Raw genomic sequence first — 19,537 nt, forward strand, 5'->3', positions numbered from 1 at the left:
AGAGTGAAGGGCTGGCGCCAAGAATCCTGTCATTGGCGAGCACAAAGCATCCAGCGGTGGAGGCCCAGCCAGTGTCCCACTCCCTGCACAACACCTCCAGCCAAGAGGAGCTGCAGCAACTTCTCTGCCCTAACCCCCAGTCACCACTGAGTCCTATGTGCCCAAGAACAAAATCACCACAAGGGAGTGTAGCATCGATGCTGGCAGATTTTTTTCCCTTACCAGCACAACTAACCTGAGGTGAAAAAGCAACACCAAAGCTGTCACGGGGGAGCATGGCAGCTGCAGGATCTGCACTGGGCTGCACTGCTGCCCAGAGCAGCCCTCCATCCTGAGTATCTCCACACGCAGGATGCTCTTCTCTTCCCTTTAAGCAGGGGCAGGGAACTCTGGCTGCCATGCCTTCATGCTGCTCCCCATACTCCCTGCTGTAGCCCTTAGCGCTATCAGTGGAAGCATGAACTCGCACGAGTCCCACAGCCAGCAGAGCAGGGCTCACTCCCTACCAGGGTTTCCAAGTGCCTCCACACAAGCAACATGAATTCACACTTGCCAAGACTGATCACTCACCCCAGCCGTGAGCACCACAGAAGGGAGAGCAGAGATGCTGGACACAGCAGCAGAGGCAAGAGGAAGCTTTTGTAACGTTTAGGGGCTTAAAGTTGCTGGATCTCTACTGAGGGCCATGCCTTGAGCCACAGCTTCTGGTGCAGAGCAGAAACCAACCAGTGTATCTCAACAGATGCTGTGCCAGTTTGGCTGCTGAGCCAAACTGCAGACCAGTCCCCCAAGCTACTATCCTTCTCCCTCCTAAGGGAGCCCAGCTCCCAAGCTTCCAAAACCAGACCAAGCTCAATGCAAACACTACCTCATCTCCATCAACGCATCTGCGGAGACAAGACACACGGTCACTTCACCACACATGTACCTTGGCACTGGGTATCCTTCATGGTTGGCTCGTATCCAGCAGCACATGTACAGGCTCCCACAGGTACCATCCACTCGCCATCACCGTTGCAGTACAGCTTCAGGGGTACAGACACCTCCACTGCATTGGGGATGCAGGTGCCTGGTGCGATGACCAGAGAGGTGGGCTCAGCCCCCGTTAAAGTCTCCGGGAAGATAGCAAAGCCAGCAATGGTGTTGGAGCACTTCTTGTAGAAAGCCCGGACAGAGATGAGGGACATGCAGGCTCCCAGGTCCTGGAAGGCCAGGTAAAAGCCATTCTTAGAGAGAGGGCCAAAGCTGCGCACCTTGGTGTTCACACGCCCAGACTCCAGCTTGGAGAAGCTCTCATCCGGGGCAATTGTATCCACTTTGATATAGGGGTTCTCCATCCAGAAAGGGCTACTTGCAGAGGCAGAATCTGTATCCGACTCATAGTAGAAGAGGTTGAAAGTCTCCTTACAGGAGCCAGGGATGTTTGGGATGCTGTTGCAGTCCCGCACAGTGAATTTCAGCTCCACGTAGACACGCTGGACATCCTGGCGCTGGATGAACTTGGTGCGCAGCCAGTTGTTCTGGTTGACCTCCCGCACGTTGCACACCTGGTACGTGCGGATGGGGTTCATCGCCTCATCGTAGCCACTGACTTCTTCCCACTGCGAGCAAGAGGGTAGCGGGTTAGACCCCCAGCTGGGGAGGTCAGCATCACAGACACATTGCAAATGGCATGGGTTGGAGGGGACTGGACAACTGTCAACAAGGAAGAGCAGCAGCTGCACCTCCACCCATCCCAACCCTCCTGGTCATCAAGGTGACTAAGAGCAACCTGGGCCAGAGATCATGGCGCTCTTACTCTGCCATGGAGTCAGAAGGAGATCATTTCACAAGGCAAGAGGGTAAGCACAGGAAGGAATGAGGAAGATGCAGGTAGCTCCATAAAGGTGCTGGTGAGCAGCCTGAATCCTGTAGGGCCAGGGCCACCCATGCCTGTTGGAGATCAGGACCAGAGTTGGATCCACACTTACCCCTGTCTCTGGATGAGTTGTCCATGCCAACTCAGAGGTCACCCACTTCGTGTCCATCAGGGTCTCTGGAGAGGGAGAAGAGAAAGAAGTAATTTGAGACAAAGGTCAAGATTAGAGGAAAAATAAGACAGGAGTGGGGGAGAGGAAAGCTGAGCCTGACATTTCTGCAGAAAACAGCAACTTGGGGGGTGAGACACGGTGGGAGGAGGGGGGAGCGGCACAGACAGACTCCAGATTTCTCTTCTCTCATCAGGAGAACAGGAAACGCAAGGCATCCCTGGAGAGCTGGGCTGGAGTAGGGAAATGGCAGGATGAGGAGCTTGCCAGGTGGCGAGGGAGGGATAGGGACAGGTTGTCACCCCCGGCCACTGGTGCAGTCAGTCATGCCTCCAGGCCACTGTGGGAAGAGGTGCCAGAGAAGGCAGACTGGGCACCCCCATCCTCACCCTCCCCCTCTGCTTTGGCAGGGTGCATATTTACTGTGGCTGGGGTTGAAAGGGCCTGTTCCCATGACAGGGTGGTGCGGGCCAGGCAGGTTTATCCAGAGGAGGAGGGACTGGCAGGCTGCTCTCCCAGAGACGCCCCACATCACTCATTTTACAAGAGGGGAGAAGAATTTGACCGTCTGGCCAACATTCCTGGAGCAGACTACAAGACAAACCACCCCGGCAGCATTCCCCAAACAGCCCCAGCCCCAGCCTTGGGGGAGCGAGACGCTTGTCTGGGAAGAGCTGCAATTGCAGGCAGCTGTCGCTAATCCCGAGTAGAGCCCCACGGCTCCGCGCAAGCACCACGCACAAAACCCGGGACTGAAATGCAAAGGACAGAGGATGACAATGTGCTCTGGACCCAGTGGTCCCTCTGTGGGCTGCTGGCTTTATAACCCCTGCTCCAGGGGTGGTCCCATAGGCTGTTTGGAGGGGAGCAGGCATCCCTACGGTCTTCTGGCCCCTCTCCTACCCAAGAGAGTTTTGAAGCAAGGGAGGTATAAACACCAGAGCCAAGGGACAGCTACCTACAGACCTCAGTGCCCTGAGGGGCTCCAGTGCCTGCCTGAACCAGCTCTAAAACATCTGCCTGCTAAGGTCTCATGCCAGACTCTGCACAGTGGCTATCCAGCCATTTGGCCCTCCACCCCAAGATGTGGCGCAGGGAGTCACAGCTCTCCAGCCCCCAGAGCCAGCAGCAGACTCAGGCACAGGACATGCCAGTTATGCTATACTAGGCATCACGTCTAAGCCCTGTAAGTGAGAGGCAGTTTCAGCCCCTTCCCTTCCACACCAGGGAAACCACAGGCTGACCCAGCCAGGGAGCAAGCACACAGAAGGAAGGAAGCGTTCACACATCGCACGTTTTTGGTTGAAGGTAAACATCTTCCTCATGTGTCCCACCCTGAGAGGACTGGCCAACACTTCCCTAGCCATCATTCACAGACAGACCAAGAGCATGGACTTGTGAGTGCCACCGTGGCACAGATAAACAAGCACATGTGGGGACATGTGGGCTCTGACCCGCCTTGTTGTTTGCCACGATGCCAGCCCAGTTGGTGAGCCTGCCTCTTGCCCAGGCTGTGTGCATGAAGCAAACATAAATGTAGCCCCATCGTAGACTGGCAGCACCAGCAAAGGACACAGCCCTAAGAAGAGCTAAGAAACACTTCATAATGACAGCTTCCCATGTGGGAGAGGTGAAGGGAAGCAGCTCCTACAACAAGAAGGACAAATGGACAGCAGCCTGTTTGCAAACAGTGTAGAGATGGTTATTGGGCAGTAGGTACCTGTTGTTTCTGAAAAACACAAACTAAGTCCTGCACCAAGTAGGTAATGTACAGGGAATTGGGACTTGGACAGCAGAAGGGCCAGGACATAGGATGCACATGGCAGGCCTGGACATGGGACAGCCTCTGCCCAGTCAGAAGCCACTGCCTGCTCAGGGGGACACAACAAACAAACAAACAGTAATCTCTCTCCTGCCCCATAGCATCAGCTACAAACCACTGGCATGGCTCCAGGTGTGCCTCCACACAGCCATGAGACCTCTTGGAGATACTGCATTGGGGTGCCTCTCAGGGAAAGCAGTGGGTGCCAGGCCATGGGGGAGCAGGTTGTGGAGCAGGGCAGCTCATACCTCTCCAAGGGACAGGCCCTGCACGCCAGCTGCCCTAATAAGGGCACAGTGATGCAGTGCAAGGGCCCAGGCACGCCGCACTGTCGGCAGAGCAGAGCCAAACGCGTTCTCGGCGCTGACAGTGTGCCGAGCTGCCAAGTCTCAACTCATAGACCCCACATGGGTCTGGCCAGCAAAGGGCCCTGCTCCTGGCATGGGAAGCTGGGTGGGTGTTTCCATGGGAGGGCCAGACTCGGTGAGAGGAGTGGGGAAGGGGTGCCCTGTATGCTCAAAGACCGTGTGGATGAGTGGCCAAAGTAGTGAGTCAGGCCACAGAGATGAGGATCTGAGCGGCAGGGTGTGCCTGTGCGCAGGACAGCACTGTAATCCCACAGCAGGAATCCCACAGGCTGGACCTGACCATGTGGGGAGCTTTGCTACCCAAATCTACCTAGAGTGTGCAGGAACTCCCCTCCATACCAGCAGGCCTCAGGCAGACAGCCTTTGCCACGTTGGACTGGCTCCAGGACAAAGCAGGTGGGCAACTGTCCCCTCTGGCAGCACCCTGCTTCATGAGTGCTGGCCTGGGGCAGAGACATGGTTCGGACAGGAGGCTCACTGCCTGCATCTGCCATCTGACCCACAGAAGACGACCAAAAAAACTGACAGAGCCACGCTAGCCACTGGACAAGAGCCATGCAAACCACACAGAGAACATGGGGAGAGGAAATAATAAAATCATGGAGCAACTCAGCTAAACAAAATGGGCCGAGTGTGGAGGGTAGCAGGGGTTCCCTGCAACCAGGGAGTGAGGGTCAGTGGAGCTCCCTGGCTCCACCGGCTGTTGTGCTGCACAGTCCCAAGTCCAGCAGCAATACACTGAGCTGAGCTGGCTGTGGCACAGGCAAGGAACTGCTCTCTGCTCTTAGAGTTGCCACAGGGATCTCATGTCAGCCTGGCACTAAACCTGTGTCCTATCTCCAGCAAACAGCAGGACACACTAAGCACTAGGCCCTCATGAAGGAGTATGTGCTAGCATCCTGGGATGGGGAGATGGGCAAGCACTGCATTTCAGTGGCTCAGGATCAGACAGCTGCTCCCTTCCTCCTGTGTGAAGGTGGGCTTGGAGGTGGCACTGGCAGTTTAACAGCTCAGGTCAGGTTTGCAGTGCTTTGGAGGGACATGAAAAGTGTCAGGACTGACCAAGCAGTGAGTCAAAGCCAACTTAATTTCATGTGCCACAGCAATAAGCCAGTCCCATTAGTCAATGGGAAATGGGCTCCCAATTTCACCAGCTTGGGGAAGTCACCCTGCTGCTTGTTTTATCATTTGCTGCATTACTGGGGAGTTGTCCTCTCCTTACCTTCTATTGGGCACAGGCAAAGAAAGGGATGCAGCAGGAACCTCACTACACTCAGTGAGTGTAGCACATCACGGCCAACCCCACATAAAAGCAAGATTTTTATGACTAAGTGGGATCTCGTGGCAGGGAAAGAGCCTCAGACAGGGCCATGAGCATTGCACTGGCTGCCTTCTCTCTGCTCTGCAAAAACCTCCTCCAAGGTACACCCTAAGCTGCAAAGACCAGACATCCCTTGCCCACAGTCTTCCTGTCACTGAGTCCTCAACAGTTTGATGGGTGTTTGAAGCCCTGACAAGGACTCATGTGGAGCCAGGGACCTCTTCCTCCCCGTGCAGGGGCTCAGGAATGCAGCATGCACAGTCTGAGGCCAGCAAAAACGTTTGAACTCCCCCTCCAAGAGGCCCAGGGAGCCTGTCTCGCGCTGCTGAGCGGCAGACGTGCGCAGCAGCAGTGGCTGAGCCAGAAAAAGGAAGGAGGGGGGGCGCAGAATCAAAATTCTTTCAAAATGAAGCTGCTGGGAAAGACTCAGTCATCTCCACCAACTAGCTCTGGTTTGAACACTCTTGTCTTTGAACGTGGGGACCAACAGCCTTTATCAGATTGTGATGGCAAGGTAGGATGCCAGCTCCTCACCCTAACAAGGAGGCAGCTCACTCAAGTCCAGAGCATCCTGAAGAAGGCAAGGGAGGAAAGTTAGTAAAGACACCCACGCAGCCTCACCGCAAACAGAGGAACCTGTTCTGCAACGTGCTCATGCTCTCTGGGAGCCTTGCAGACCACGACACCATGTCTGCAGCAGCCTGGAGTGTGGTGAGTGGCCTAGCCTGGCCATACGGCAAGGCCACTTGCCCCATGCCAGGCTCTGCAGACAGCATCGACGGCTGAGCCATTTGCCCCAGGACATGGCTTGACTTCCACTGTGGTGGCTGTTTGTGGTGGTGCCGGACGCCTCTCCCCCTCACCACTGTGCCACGCTTCTGTGGAAGGAAAAGCAGCTTGTTTAGGGATGCACTTTCAATCCTGGTGACTGCCTGCTAGTCAAAAAGCCACCAAAAGGGGCATCTCTCCATATATTTTATTTTCCTCCTCGGTTTTGAAGACAATTACGACAGAAGTGAGTGGCCTTGCACGCTCTCCATTCAAGCACCTATCGGTACAATTAATCCCAGCACCGTTCTGAGCAGCGGCACAAAGGGCCTTTGGTGTAAGGTCCTTTATCTGGGAACAAAGAGCTGCCTGTGGGAGAGAACCTGAGGTTGCACTTTTCCCGCTGATGAGCGTTTCACGTACACAAAAGCCGAGCCACACAGAGCGCCCTGTGCACACGTCAGGTCTAGGATGCGTTTTCCTGCAGCGTGCAGCCTGCTCAGATCCCTCCTCCTTCCGGAGGGTCTTTCCTCTTCTGATCCTTCCCTCGACTAAACCTTGTCCGCATGAGCACGGAATGGTCCTACTGTGAGGCCACTGAACTCCACACACCTGTAAGGGAAAACACTGCCGTCCTGCTCAGATGCACCATCCTGCAGACAGCAGCTTCAGAGCTGCTGTGTGCATGGGAGACTGTGAGCTGGCAGGGTTTGGTGCTCAGCAGCCTCTTATACCAGAAGTTGCACTGTGGGGAAGGGAGGCTCTTACTGATTCGACCTAGACCCAGGTGTGCAGTGAGAAAGACTGCAGCCAGGGAGGAAGGCAGCATCAAGAGTGGACCAGGCCAGCACCCGTGAAGTGCCAGGCACTAGGTTTGGGAGGCTGGCAAAGACGCCGGCAGACGCTGTCTGCCAGCTCCCTCTGCAGGAACTGGGCTTGGCAGCACTGCCGACACGCTGCACAGCCCACGCGGCCTCATCCTCCCTCGGGAATCCCGGTTCTCCCGGGGACCCCTTCTGCATGCCTGGCTGCCCAAGCATCCGGTGCAAGGCCAGGGGGCTGTGCAGGATCCCAGCCTCACCCTTCCCAGCTGTCAGGCCAGGCGGTGCGGTTCAGCCCAAGGGAAGGGCTGGAGTGCTCCCTATCGCCGCCCACGCTGGGAACCTGTCCTCACATCGAGCAAGGCGCCTGCTGCTCACCAGCACTGAGAGAAAAAAACATGGGGCTGCCATGAGAGCCGACCTCCCATCCCATCCCTCTCCAGAGGGGAGCAGAAATTTGGACTGCCCATGCTCATCACCAGTGTGTGCTTGCCCCGAGTCTAGGGCAAGCTAACTTGCCAGTGAACTGGGAACAAAGGGAAGAGAGGAGGGGAAGCAAAAAAAAACCCAACCAAAACCAACCAACAAAAAAACTGGGGCCTGTATCACAGCTGTGGCCCTTCATGCCAAGGGCGTTTGGCCCATCATCAAAGGGGATCAGATTTGCTGAGGCAAATGATGACACATCCACTTCAAGCAGGGCAGGTTCTGCCTGCTGCTGGAGGCGAGCCACCAGAGTGAAGGAGTACTGTGGGCACTTAATAATAGACTCATTATTTCTGCATTATGGCTGGGCCTAGAGGCCCCAGCTGAGATTAGGGCCCCTTTGTACACACCACATACACACAAGGGTAGACAGTCCCTGCCCCAGAAAGCCTAGCCAAGGATGGGCAATACCACCGCTCCTGCCACCATTGTTAGTTCTGGCCCCACTGACACTGTTGCCAGTCCTGGTCATGCTGGCAGCATGGTTAGGATCACAGCAGAGCCAAAGATGTCAATTCCAAGGATGCTCTGAGGATGCATCCTCCATTTCCCAATCCCACACCTGCACCAAGGTATAATAACCTCATCAGGGAAGACGGTCCTGTGGCTCCAATCCATCAGCCAGTTGCATCTCCCTCACAGGCCTCAATGCCCTGCACCTTCCCAATGAACCAGATCCAGCTCCTGGATGACTAGGGGCTGCCTGGCACACAATACAGAAGGGGACTCCCTCCCTCCATCTTTGCCCCATTGCGCTAACTGGCTGAAGAGGGTTTTCCGGCCACGTGCTCCTTGCCAGGAGCTGTTTCTTGATGGCCATGAGACAGACTGAAGCATGTGAGAGAGGACAGGTGCCAGCTCTGCAAAAGGCAGATCAAGTGGCAGTGCCTGGGATGCAGGGAGTGATGTGTGTTTGTTTCCTCCTGGTCACACGCTGGGCTGAGTCGAGCCCCTGTAAGAGGATTCCTAGAACACAGATTTTGGCTATTTTGTGAGCAAGGCCATGCCAAGCTGGGCTTCAGCACCACACTGCATGTGCTCTTTTCCAAAACACAGTACTTGGAGCCTGGAGCTTTTGCAGAACAGTAGGGTCTTGCTCTGTAATCACAAGCCAAGGACACATGCAGCCCGCTGCCCAAGCCCTGTCAGGTCCTGCTAGCAGGCCCTGGTCCTGCAGAAAAGTGGTACTGATGCTGGGAGAGGACGCGAGCCAGCTGCCCAAGTCCAGCCCTGCACTGCAATTACTGTTCTATTAATACCACGGGGATTTCGGGTGTCAGAGCCTGGTGTGCCACACCAGGGTCAGCTCAGCCAGGGAAGCACTGCCATCCCTGCTCATGTGGTGGATGCACCCTGGTGCCCTCTGCTTCAGCTTGACCAGAGGGAAAAAGAGGTTTTGCTCTGCCAGGCTGCGGGAAAGGGGAATGGATGGACCCCAGGGACAGCTGCTCAGCCCTGCCTGCTGCCAGACACCCTGATAGCTTTAAAGTGACTGCTGCCCAACTGGGACAGGGGAAGGGGCTGTCCACTGCAGTTTCCTACCACAAGGACAGCACGACCCGCTGCATTGGTCAGGCAGGAACTCTATGGCCAGTAAAAAGGAGAGACTTACAGGTTACCCTCTGCAGGACGAATGGCCATACAGCCACAGAAATAACTCATCTGATCAGAAGATGACAGACCTGTTCAAGCCACAAATGCCATCAACCAGGACATAGGCAGCAAATCAGCCTGCAAAGCTGCCTTTGTTTCCAGGCCATGCTATGATGAGGGCGCTCCTGCCACCTCCCTCTGTGGCCTCACTGTTGCCCTGTAGCCATGGCTTCGTGGGGCAGATGTCCAGACAGGGTCACCAGCCTGAGCTGAGCTGGTGCAGGTGGGCAGAAGAGAATGGGGGTTGGTGCTGCAAGCCTGTCTCTACAGGACAACTGTCTGCAGCAGGCTGAAATCCAAAGCCCCCTCTCTCTCTCCATCCAGATCCATTTCTTTCCAGGTTACACTTTTGGAAAAAGCCCAGGGAAGGAGTAGTGATATTTAAAAACCCCCACCTCCTCCCCAAAAAAGGTTACTTGCTGCACATCCAAAAGTTCGCCCCACAGACGGGGTGGCTCAGCTGCCAAGCTCCATCCCATCCCAGCAGCACGGAGCGGGAGTTTCTGCCAAGGTCTTCCTCCTCTCTCCTGCCTGGGGCAGTTACCCAAATCTCCGTGCTGCTCTCCACTCGCTTCCTCGGCTCTCCTCAAGCACCGAGCCCATCTGGAACTGCTTAAACCCAAATATGCCCCCCCCCGCTCCTTCCCTGCCTCCCCCACCCCCAAAGTCAGATTCTTCCAGAGTTAAAACAAGCACAGAGTCAGGAGGGGGTGCCGGGCCGGGCTGACTCGCTCCTTCATTTCAGTTTAATTTCTGGGGAACTAGAATAAATCTGTTCCTGGCGATCGTTCAAGCCCTGCACATTTTTCTCATTAATAAAAAAGGGCCTTGGACCGCGTGTGCGTGCGCGCCCGCCGAGCACCCCCTGCCCTGCGGGGGCTCGCCGGCACCTCAGCCCCCCGAGGCACCTCAGCCCCTCCGAGGCACCTCAGCCCCCCGAGGCACCCCGGCCTCCCCGAGGCACCCCGGCCCTCCCGAGGCACCCCGGCCCCCCGAGGCACCTCGGCCCTCCCGAGGCACCCCGGCCCCCCGAGGCCCCCCGGCCCTCCCGAGGCACCCCGGCCCTCCCGAGGCACCTCAGCCCCCCGAGGCACCCCGGCCCCCCGAGGCACCCCGGCCCTCCCGAGGCACCCCGGCCCTCCCGAGGCACCTCAGCCCCCCGAGGCACCCCGGCCCTCCCGAGGCACCCCGGCCCTCCCGAGGCACCCCGGCCCTCCCGAGGCACCTCAGCCCCCCGAGGCACCCCGGCCCTCCCGAGGCACCTCAGCCCCCCGAGGCACCCCGGCCCCCCGAGGCACCCCGGCCCCCCGAGGCACCCCGGCCCCCCGAGGCACCTCAGCCCCCCGAGGCACCCCGGCCCCCCGAGGCACCCCGGCCCCCCGAGTCAGGCAGCTCCGCACCCGCGGGACCAGCAGGACTGGCCGCGGAGGGATGATCGGCGTCTCTTCCCTGGGACGGGGATGGGTTTTCGCACAACAGCCACACCTCGGGGAGGAACAGGGAGGCCCAAATCCCCCTGCAGCTGCCACTGGGCAGGAAAGCCCCTTGGAGAAGATCCAGGGAGGGGGTGTCCCTGCTGTCCCCCTGCTTCAGCACCGCAGCCCCTGCGGGGCCTCTAGGGCATTCCTGGGGAAGGGGCCGGGAAACAGGTGTTTGTCAACAGCTCCTGCCACATGTGTGAGAAACGCCAGGCCAGCCTAGCGACGGGAGAAAATAAAATAGAGAGACCCCTCCAGCAATCTCCCCCTCTGCCCCAGACCAGGGTCCCCAGCCGGCATGCGCTGGCACACTCCCAGGAGGGGACCACGGGGCCTGCGTTCGGCCCTGCTGCTGTGCCTCTTCCCAAGATGGCTCCTTCCCTCTTCAGAGGGGCGGCCATGCGGAGCTGGCGCTGAGCTCGCCCCCTCCTGCCTCAGGGAGCACGGGCTGGGGGGCTCGGCCGTGCCGAGGGGAATGTGGGCACCAGGGAAGGGCCGCAGCTCCTCTGCAAGTGGTAGCCCTGCAGGAAGAGGATACAGCACCACTCCCGAGCTTGGGCCCTCCACCAGCGTGCCGAGGGTGGGCAATACCAAAGCCCAAGCACAGGAGGATGAGACCCTGCTAAGGATGCCAAGCCTTTGTGGGCAGGCTGCCCTACAAAGCGTCTCCTGTTGGGCTCCCCACAGCATGTGCATGGGCCTCAGCTTCGCCTGGGAACAGTTTGTGCCCCACCACCAGCCCCACCCCAGCCTGAGCACAGGACTGTGTTTTAAGCAACGGCAACACAAGTGCAACAAAAACCAAAACATGAATTCAAACAGGACCATCCCAGCCAGGTAGGAGTGCCATTGCAAAAGACTGCCTGGCCGTCAAGATGGCAGCCTGTCCCCAGGGGCATGGGTCTGTGCAAGGAGCTTCCTTGCTCGGTGGGGAGCAGCCCCATCCTTATCATCCCCCAAACAGCACACTTGAGGTCGTGTCTGTTCAAGGGGCAATGCCAACATTATTATGGCTTCGACCCCAGGGTAGCTTGGGGCAATGGCAGCCACCACCTGCAGTGGAGCCCTTTCTCAGGGTTCTCTTTGGAGGGAGGCTGGCACCCACCTTGCCACCTCTGCAAGCCAAGAGTGGGGATGCCGACTCCAAGACCGCCCTGACACCCTTCCCCCAGCACGGCTCCCAGGCGGAGACGCTCAATCCCGACAAACCAGTTTGACTCAGCACAACAGGAACAGCTACAATTTTAAAAACATGCAAGTCTGTGATTCAGATTGCTCGGGCTGTTTTAATTAAACACCACGCTCCTCCGCTCCAGTGGCAGCAGCAAACGGCTCACGGAAAGAAAATGCAACAAACTGGTTTCCCCAAATATCTCTTGCACTAAGTCATCACAACAAAACAAGGAGTTTCGGTTCATTCCTTAAAAACCAAAGGCCGCTATTCCCATTGAGAGGTCCGGCTGGGCACGGCACCGCACAGGGGAAGAAACACAAGGGCTGCAAATGGACCCCAGTGCTGCAAGTTTTCCTTCTCCCTGGCTCTCCGCATGCTCCGCTTGACACAAAGGAAAACCCTTCTCCTCCCCGCCTCGGGAGCAGGGACGGGGCGGGTTTCCTCAAGCAGAGCTTTTAGCAAGGAACAGGAGATTTAATGAATCCAGAGAGCACTGCAGAGCCCCACGACCCGAATTCCCTTGCAGCCCTACCCTAAGCATCAATAAAACCAGCAGGGCTAACTTCCACCCATCACCTTGCTGAGAAAAATGCCATTTCAGTGAAAAGTAATTAAACAGAGCAAATCTCCCTGCCAAGAAAATACCTGACGGTTCCAGTACAGGGGTCAATTAAGCAAGGGTTTGCTGGTACCAGGAGAAGCGTGGTCAGCCTGCATAACGCCTGGCTGGGGTCTGGGAGCTGCTAATGGGCAGAGCCCGTGTGAGGAAAATCCCTCCTAGAAATCCTCCTGCTGAGGGGGAGTATGGACATTTCACTAGAGCCTGAGTCAGCTCAGGGCTACTCACAGCAATGCAGTGCCTCTGCATGGGGTTTTGTGGGGGAGCCCGTGGGAAACCCCAACTTTAAACAGAGTTAGGTGCCCAGTGAGGCTGCTCAAGGCACACTGCCTGGAAGGAAGGCTCCTTGTGAAAGCAGGTCCCACTCCCAGCCCACCTGTCCCCTGCGGCAATGGGCAGATGGAGCCTGTGGCTGTCCGCACTCCCTCAGGTCAGGGTGTTTTGAAGCCTGGAGTTTTATCTCCGGACAGTTGACAAGGGCCTTGAATGCAACACACTCCCCACGTTATTTAATCCTGTCTGCTCCCCACAGGGCCTCTGCTTCCACAGTCCCATAGGGACAAACTCCCCAGCTCCAACTCCTGTGCCGGAGAAAGGATCTGCTGTTGCCCCCGGATAGAGCATTCCTTCTGCAGCCGGCCCGAGGACTGCTGAACCGGAGAAGAAAAACACATTGTGACTTCAAACAGACCCAGCGCACTTACAGGATCTGGAAAGAAACCATTTTCTCCTCGGCAGCACAAAGCCCTCACTGAGCTGCTGCTGAGCACGGCTTTTCCCCTCCACCCCCGTGGGGCCTCGTAAAGAAACACAACTCCCTGCCATTCCCCAAGGAAGGGGCAGCGCTGGCCAGTCCCAAAGTCGCCTGCCCTCCTAGTAGGCCACCCGCCGCAAGCCCAGTCTGTTGTCCCCTCAGAGGAGATGGCAATGTGGCTGGGTCCAGGGACCCACTCGTTGTTGTCTGTAGGACGCGCGTGCAGATTTATAGCCATGCCAGATTTATGATCAGCACTAAAATATCTGAATGAACGTGCATGCTAGATTTACAGTAACCGCTCGAATGCGCTGGTCCCCGTCAGGAAGCAGCATTGCGAGCAGTCAGAAATGCCCAGCACAGCAGAAGTGCGGGAGCTGGCTGACCCCAACACAAGCCACAGCTTCCTAAGGCTGGGCAAGGCAGAAAGCTCTCCCGGCCCAGCTGCAACTTTCCCTCCAGCTCAGTCAGGAGACAAGGGGAAAGAAAAACAACCCCCAAAATCCCAGGGGAATCTGGGCCAGCCCCAAAAATGTTGGGTGGCTGCCAGCCTGCCCAAAGCAGTCCTACGGGATTGGCACCCAGCTGGGCCCTGACCTCCTCGGGCAGCGTGCTCGGCCCCTGACCCCTCTGCACGCTCGGGAAGCTGAGAAAACGCAGCGACTCCTCAGCAGGAGCTGTTTATGTCGTCTCCATCCGGCTCTTCACACTGCTCCATTCCCGGACCGTGGCAGCGGAGAGGCTAAGGGCCTCTCTGCTTCCCCTGCGACCAACGAGATAGTCCCTGAGCAACGCACGCCAGTGCTGCCGGTCCCCACGCCGGCATCCCTTTCCTGGGTCCCAAACCGCTGATAGGAAGCGGGTTGCGACGGGCTGTCCGCAGACTCCCTGCCCACAAGCTTCATTCCTCCGCACCTCTCCAACAGGGAGGGCTTTGCCCGGCGAGGCGATCACCGGGTGGATGCTCGGGTACCGCTGTCCCGAAAGGGCTGGGTGCAGGCAGACTTCTCCCATCCCCTCCTGCTGTAAGACTCCCGCTTAAAGCCGGAGCTCCCGGAACCAGCAGGCCCACAGCTCCGTTTCCTACGGCATACAATGGAGAATGATTTTTTAAGTCCGCCCCCCACCCTCCTTTAGAGTAAAAAAGAAAATCGCAGGAAGGGAGGATGAAAAGAAACACAGACAACGAGCACCCCCCAAACTTTCTGTGAAGCCATGGCCGAAGCCAGAGGAAACGTGTCTCCCCACAAAAATCACGGCGGGGAACGGCTCCCGTCCACGGTCACCCCTTCGGTGCCGTAGCCTGAAGCCCGCACCGCGGGGCGACGGCACTGGCCGCCCAAGCAGAAAACTGCCTCCGAGCTCACAAAAGTCTCCGCTGCCCGGGAGGAGGCATCGGCAGGCCTTTTTTCGCCACAGCCTCCTCTCGCCACTCCGGCAGCGGGTTCGGTTACCGGACACCGGAGCGTCGCCGCCCCCGGCACTCCCCGCCGAAGCCGCGAACACTTTGTGCCGAGACAAAAACCCGCCCGGGCCCCCTCCTTTTCTTCCCCGGTGCGACCCGCCCAGGGACTCGCTGGTTTTCTCGTTTAAAGTCGGAGAGGACCCGCGGACCGAGATTTATCCTTCCGAGGGGACGACAACGATTAACCCTTTTTCTTTCCCCAACTCCACCGTAGCGCGTCGGGCTGCCCGCTGCCCCGCTTCCTCCCTCTCGCCCAGCGTCCGCGGAGCACAGCATCGCTCGGGATGGACGCGACCGCTAGCCCCGGCGGTCCCACGCTGGAGCCTAGGGGGTTAAGGCAGCGGGCGCGGCGAGTCCCGCCGGGGAATGGATGGAGCCGGACACGGCACACAGACACTCCTCCGTCGGCCCCACCAATTCTGGCACACCGCAAGCTTCCACTGAAAGAAATATTAATTTTCCAGCTCTCTCGGTCGTGGCGAAACGCCTCGGAACGTGAACCGAGTATGCAACGAGGCGCCGCTCCCTGCTACCGCTGCCAGTAGCCGCCGGCCGCGGCCGCCGCACCTCGGCCATGCCGGGCTCGGTTCCACCGGGCGTTGACTCTTAAAGCCTACGAGGGCAGCTTAGCGCTGGGAGCGAGGTTGGGGCGCGCTGCGGCGGCGGATATAGCCGGGCGTCCACGGCGTGACGAACCGAGCCGAAAGCGGACACTAACGAGGCCCAGTGGGATGGGGGCACCCTGAAGGTGTGCGTTCGCGGTATCCCGAGCCCCGGTGCGGCGGGCGGGTACGTCCGCGCAGTACTTACCCTCCAGAGCGCGCCGGCCGCCGGGGAGCAGCAGGAGCAGCAGGAGGGGGAGCAGCGGCGGCGGCGGGGGGGCCCCCGGGCGGGCGGCGGCCATGGCGGGGGGCGGTGCGGGCGGCCCCGCCGGGCAGTCCCGAGCTCGGCGCCACGCGCGGCTCCTCTCGCCGCCGCGCCACGCTCGCGCTCTGGCGCCGCCGCCGCCGCGGCCGCCGCTGAGCCGCGTGGGGCGGGGCCCGCCCGCCAATCAGTCCGCCCCTGGCAACCCGGCGCCCATGGCGACGGCGAGCGCGGCGCTCATTGGGCGGCGGTGGGCCGCGGGGCGGGGCCTTGGCGGAAAGATGAATTGGAGGGGGCGGGCATTGCCCGGCGCGCCCACGGTGGCCCCGCCCCAGCGCGGGAGGTGCAGGGCGAGGAGAGCGCCCCACCCAGCGGCCGCCCGAGGAACTGGACTCTTAAAGGGGCCGCGCTGTGGGCCCAGTCCGGCCTGTCTCAGTCTGCACCGGGTGCGAGTGGGTGTTCAAGGATGCTACTGAAGGACGTGTAAACTCCTCTGTGTCCCACCACTGGCAGTTTGGTTTCCCATTGCTGCCCTATTGCTTCCCTTCCACTCTCATTCCATTCCATCTCATCCCACACTTTTCCATCCCATCCATCATCTCAAGTATCCCACCCTGTGCCATTCCATCTCACATCATCCTGTACTAGCCAAATTCATGCATCACATCCATCCCATCCCACTCCACCCTTTCCCATTATATTACATCCCACCCATTCTCATCCCATCTCCACCACACCATGGTTCCTGCCATGGTGCTGATATCCTGGCCACAGTGACACCACAGAGAGAGCACCCTGCAGTGACCTCCTTCAGTGTCCCTTCCTTCCTCCCCCAGCATGCCTTTCCCACCGTGCTTCACAGGGCAGACAGTGCCAGTTGCCATGCATGCTGCCATGGCCTCTGGCCTGCAAGTGCCTCAGCCCTCTCCCTGTTCTCTTCTGCCATTGCCATGGAGATGTTCTGGGGGCTTGTGTGGGACAAACTGTTCATGTGGCTGGAGATGGTACTGCCATGTCCTTCAGGACAGATACATCCTCTCAGTGCTTGGAAGGAGACACAGGCTGTGACCTGTCCTGGCCCTCTGCTGTATGGAAAATCTCCCCTTTGGATACTTAAGGAGGACTGGCCTTGGCTGAGGGCAAAATTACTCAAGACCCTGATTTTGATGCAGATTGACGCCATTTGTCTCTAGGGTGATTGAGAGCTCCAGTGGGCCTTGGGGCAGGGAGTGCATGGCTGGATGCATCTTCTCAGGGAGTCTTGTACTCACAGCGCAGTCATCTGAGCATCCCTTCTTCAGCCACCTGCAAGCAGCACCTCACTGCAGTGCTCCCTGTCCCAAAAGCCTGCCCCAGAAATTCCCTTTCCATGTAGTTGTGGCCCTAGCCCTGTGCAGGTGCAAGGGAGTAGCTACAGGCCCATACTCACAGCTACCTTGCCTGCAGCTCCTGTCAGGAGCAGGAATTGAGGAGGTTATTTGGTTTGGCCATAATTGTCCTTTCAGTGATGTGGATGGATGCAGAGCATGTCTGTATCACCTTCTGATGCACAAGTCCAGTAGAGTGGTGAACAAAATTCAATGAAAATCAACAATGGCAAGTGTAGAGACTTGCACCTGGGAATGAACAACCCCAGGGATCAGGATGAGTTGGGGACTGACTTGGTGGAAGGCAGCAAAAGGGAAAAGGATCCGGGGGTCCTAGTGGATGGAAAGTTGACCATGAGCCAGCAATGTGCACTTGTGGCCAGGAGGGCCAATGTCATTCTGGGGTGTATTAAAAAGGGTGTAGTTAGTAGGTTGAGAGAGGTTCTCCTGGCCTTCTACTCTGCCCTGGTGAGGCCACATCTGGAGTATTGTGTCTAGTTCTGGGCCCCCGAGTTCAAGAGGGACATAGACCTGCTTGAGAGACTCCAGTGCAGAGCCATGAAGATGATTAAGGGAATGGAACATCTCTCTTACAAGGAAAGACTGAGGGAGCTGGGGCTCTGCAGCTGGGAGAAGGGGAGACTGAGAAGTCAATGTTTATAAATATGTGAGGGGTGAATGCCAGGAGGCTGGAGCCAGGCTCTACTCGGTGATGTTCAAAGACAGGACAAGGGGCAATGCGTGGAAACTGAATTATAGGAAGTTTCATGTAAACATGAGGAGGATTTTTTTCACTATGAGGGTGAGAGAACACTGGAACAGGCTGCCCAGGGTGGTTGTGGAGTCTCCCATCTCTGGAGATATTCAAAACCTGGCTGGATGCATTCCTCTGTGATCTGGTATAGATGATCCTGCTCTGGCAGTGGGGTTGGATTGGATGTGCTTTTTAGGTGCCTTTCAGCCCCTGACATTCTATGATTCTGTGATTCTGTAATTCACCTTAGCAAGCCCTGTCCAGAGAGAACAGCACAAGCCTGAGCTCATCCCATTCTGATGATAATTTGGAGATGATCCATTCCAGTTGCAAGAATGCTGGCACCCTATGGCAGCTGCAACGGGAGCCTTCCAGGACACTGTGCCCTAAGGGCTGCTGTAGTGCCCCAGCACCACTGGGCACAGGTCCTGAAGGGAAAAGCTATGCTTCAGAGAGCCAGCATGCTAATTTAAGATGAGACATGACATATGACTGTGATAAATCTCTACAAGGGACAGGAGAAGCATCAAGTGAGGCATTGCATTCTTCAGGTAAAGGGGGTTTGCCATGATGGAAAACACCAAAATCTGAGCAAAGAAACAGAAGTTGTTGGTTTGGACACACTGTCACTCAAGAAGATGAGCAACAGAGGACCAAGCAACGAAGCTGGCACCTCTAACATGTGCACTGAGTTATGATGCTGTGCAAGTGGGAAAGGTGAGTAAGGGGAGGCTGGTGGAGATGCTGAGAAACTTAACCAAAGGCCAGAGTCAAGGTGGGATGATTTGCTGTCTCCCCATGAAGTTACTCCTGGGAAATCCTCCCTGCTGGAGACACCATAACCCATAGCCCATCGACTGAGTGAGATGCAGAAACCTCATTTATTCTGTGATTCCAGAGGTCTGAGTTACCCAAGCACAAAATTTCTGAACGGAGCACATGGGGAAATTGCTTATTCACACTTGAATAACTCAAAAATGGTTGAACCAATTTTACTTAAACTTTCCTCAAGAATTCCCCTTGGAGCCAAGCCATGCCTGGCAAATTTCAGCCCAAAAGGAATTTATTTCAGAAAAGGATGAGAAACTGGAGCAGGGAGCAGGGGGGGCATGGGAAGGGGGAGGATGCTCCGTATAATCGCGTCTTTCCCCAAACAGTGTAATTAATGAGCCCCCCCCCTCCTTGCTCCCACTGGGCTGGTGCTGCCAGCCCCAGCCTCTCCCTGGAGCCTCATGCTCCCCCAGCACAGGTGGGTGTAGTGCTGCGGTCCTGCCCGGAGGCTGAGAGTTTTGAGGTCCAGCCGGCAGCGGTGCTGGCTGGGGAGCTCTGGGTCACGGTCTGCCCGTGTGTTGCAGCCAGCGAGCGGCCTGGGGAGCAGCGCTGGCAGGGCTCCGGCATCTGCACAATAGGAAATAGCTGTGGTAACTGCGTGGTATTTGCTGGCAGGGGCTGGCTCTACGACACCAACCCATCTGCTTGTGCCAAGACTTGGTGCTGAGGACACTGTGGGCAGGGGACATGCTTGCTCATAGAAACCCAGGCATCTCCCAGCCCCACAATATCCCTGCACGCACGCAACCAAGCCCTGGTTCTCTCCACCGACAACAGCCTCGGGGAGACGGCTGGAGCTGAACAGGGCTGCAACAGGGACTCTGTTAGTGAGACATAGTCAGGGATGAGCTGAGAGGTGAAATGTGAGGCCATGGGGTATGCAGGGGAGCGTGTCTGCACTGACCTGAGTTAGCAATGCTCTGACTTAGAAGAGCCCTTCAGCCTGCATTGCAAAGCTGCAGTGC

At 57.5% G+C, this 19,537-nt stretch overlaps 1 protein-coding gene across 2 annotated transcripts in view; it reads right to left on the reverse strand.

The window, feature by feature from the left end:
• The window catches only part of EPHB3 (EPH receptor B3), a 29,782-nt gene extending 14,126 nt beyond the window's left edge, over positions 1–15,656 (reverse strand). Inside the window, exons 1-3 of one of the 2 annotated variants that reach the window (XM_064165700.1) lie at positions 15,567–15,656; positions 1,971–2,035; positions 929–1,601 (exon numbers count right to left, since the gene is read on the reverse strand). In XM_064165700.1, the coding sequence (XP_064021770.1) occupies positions 929–1,601; positions 1,971–2,027 (730 nt within the window). In that variant the 5' untranslated portion in view covers positions 2,028–2,035; positions 15,567–15,656. The remainder of the gene's footprint in view (positions 1–928; positions 1,602–1,970; positions 2,036–15,566) is intronic. The other variant, XM_064165699.1, reaches the window with a different exon arrangement.
• Between the last annotated feature and the right edge of the window lie 3,881 nt (positions 15,657–19,537).

Source organism: Pogoniulus pusillus, chromosome 26 (genome assembly GCF_015220805.1).
Source record: "Pogoniulus pusillus isolate bPogPus1 chromosome 26, bPogPus1.pri, whole genome shotgun sequence".
Taxonomy (NCBI): Eukaryota; Metazoa; Chordata; class Aves; order Piciformes; family Lybiidae; genus Pogoniulus; species Pogoniulus pusillus.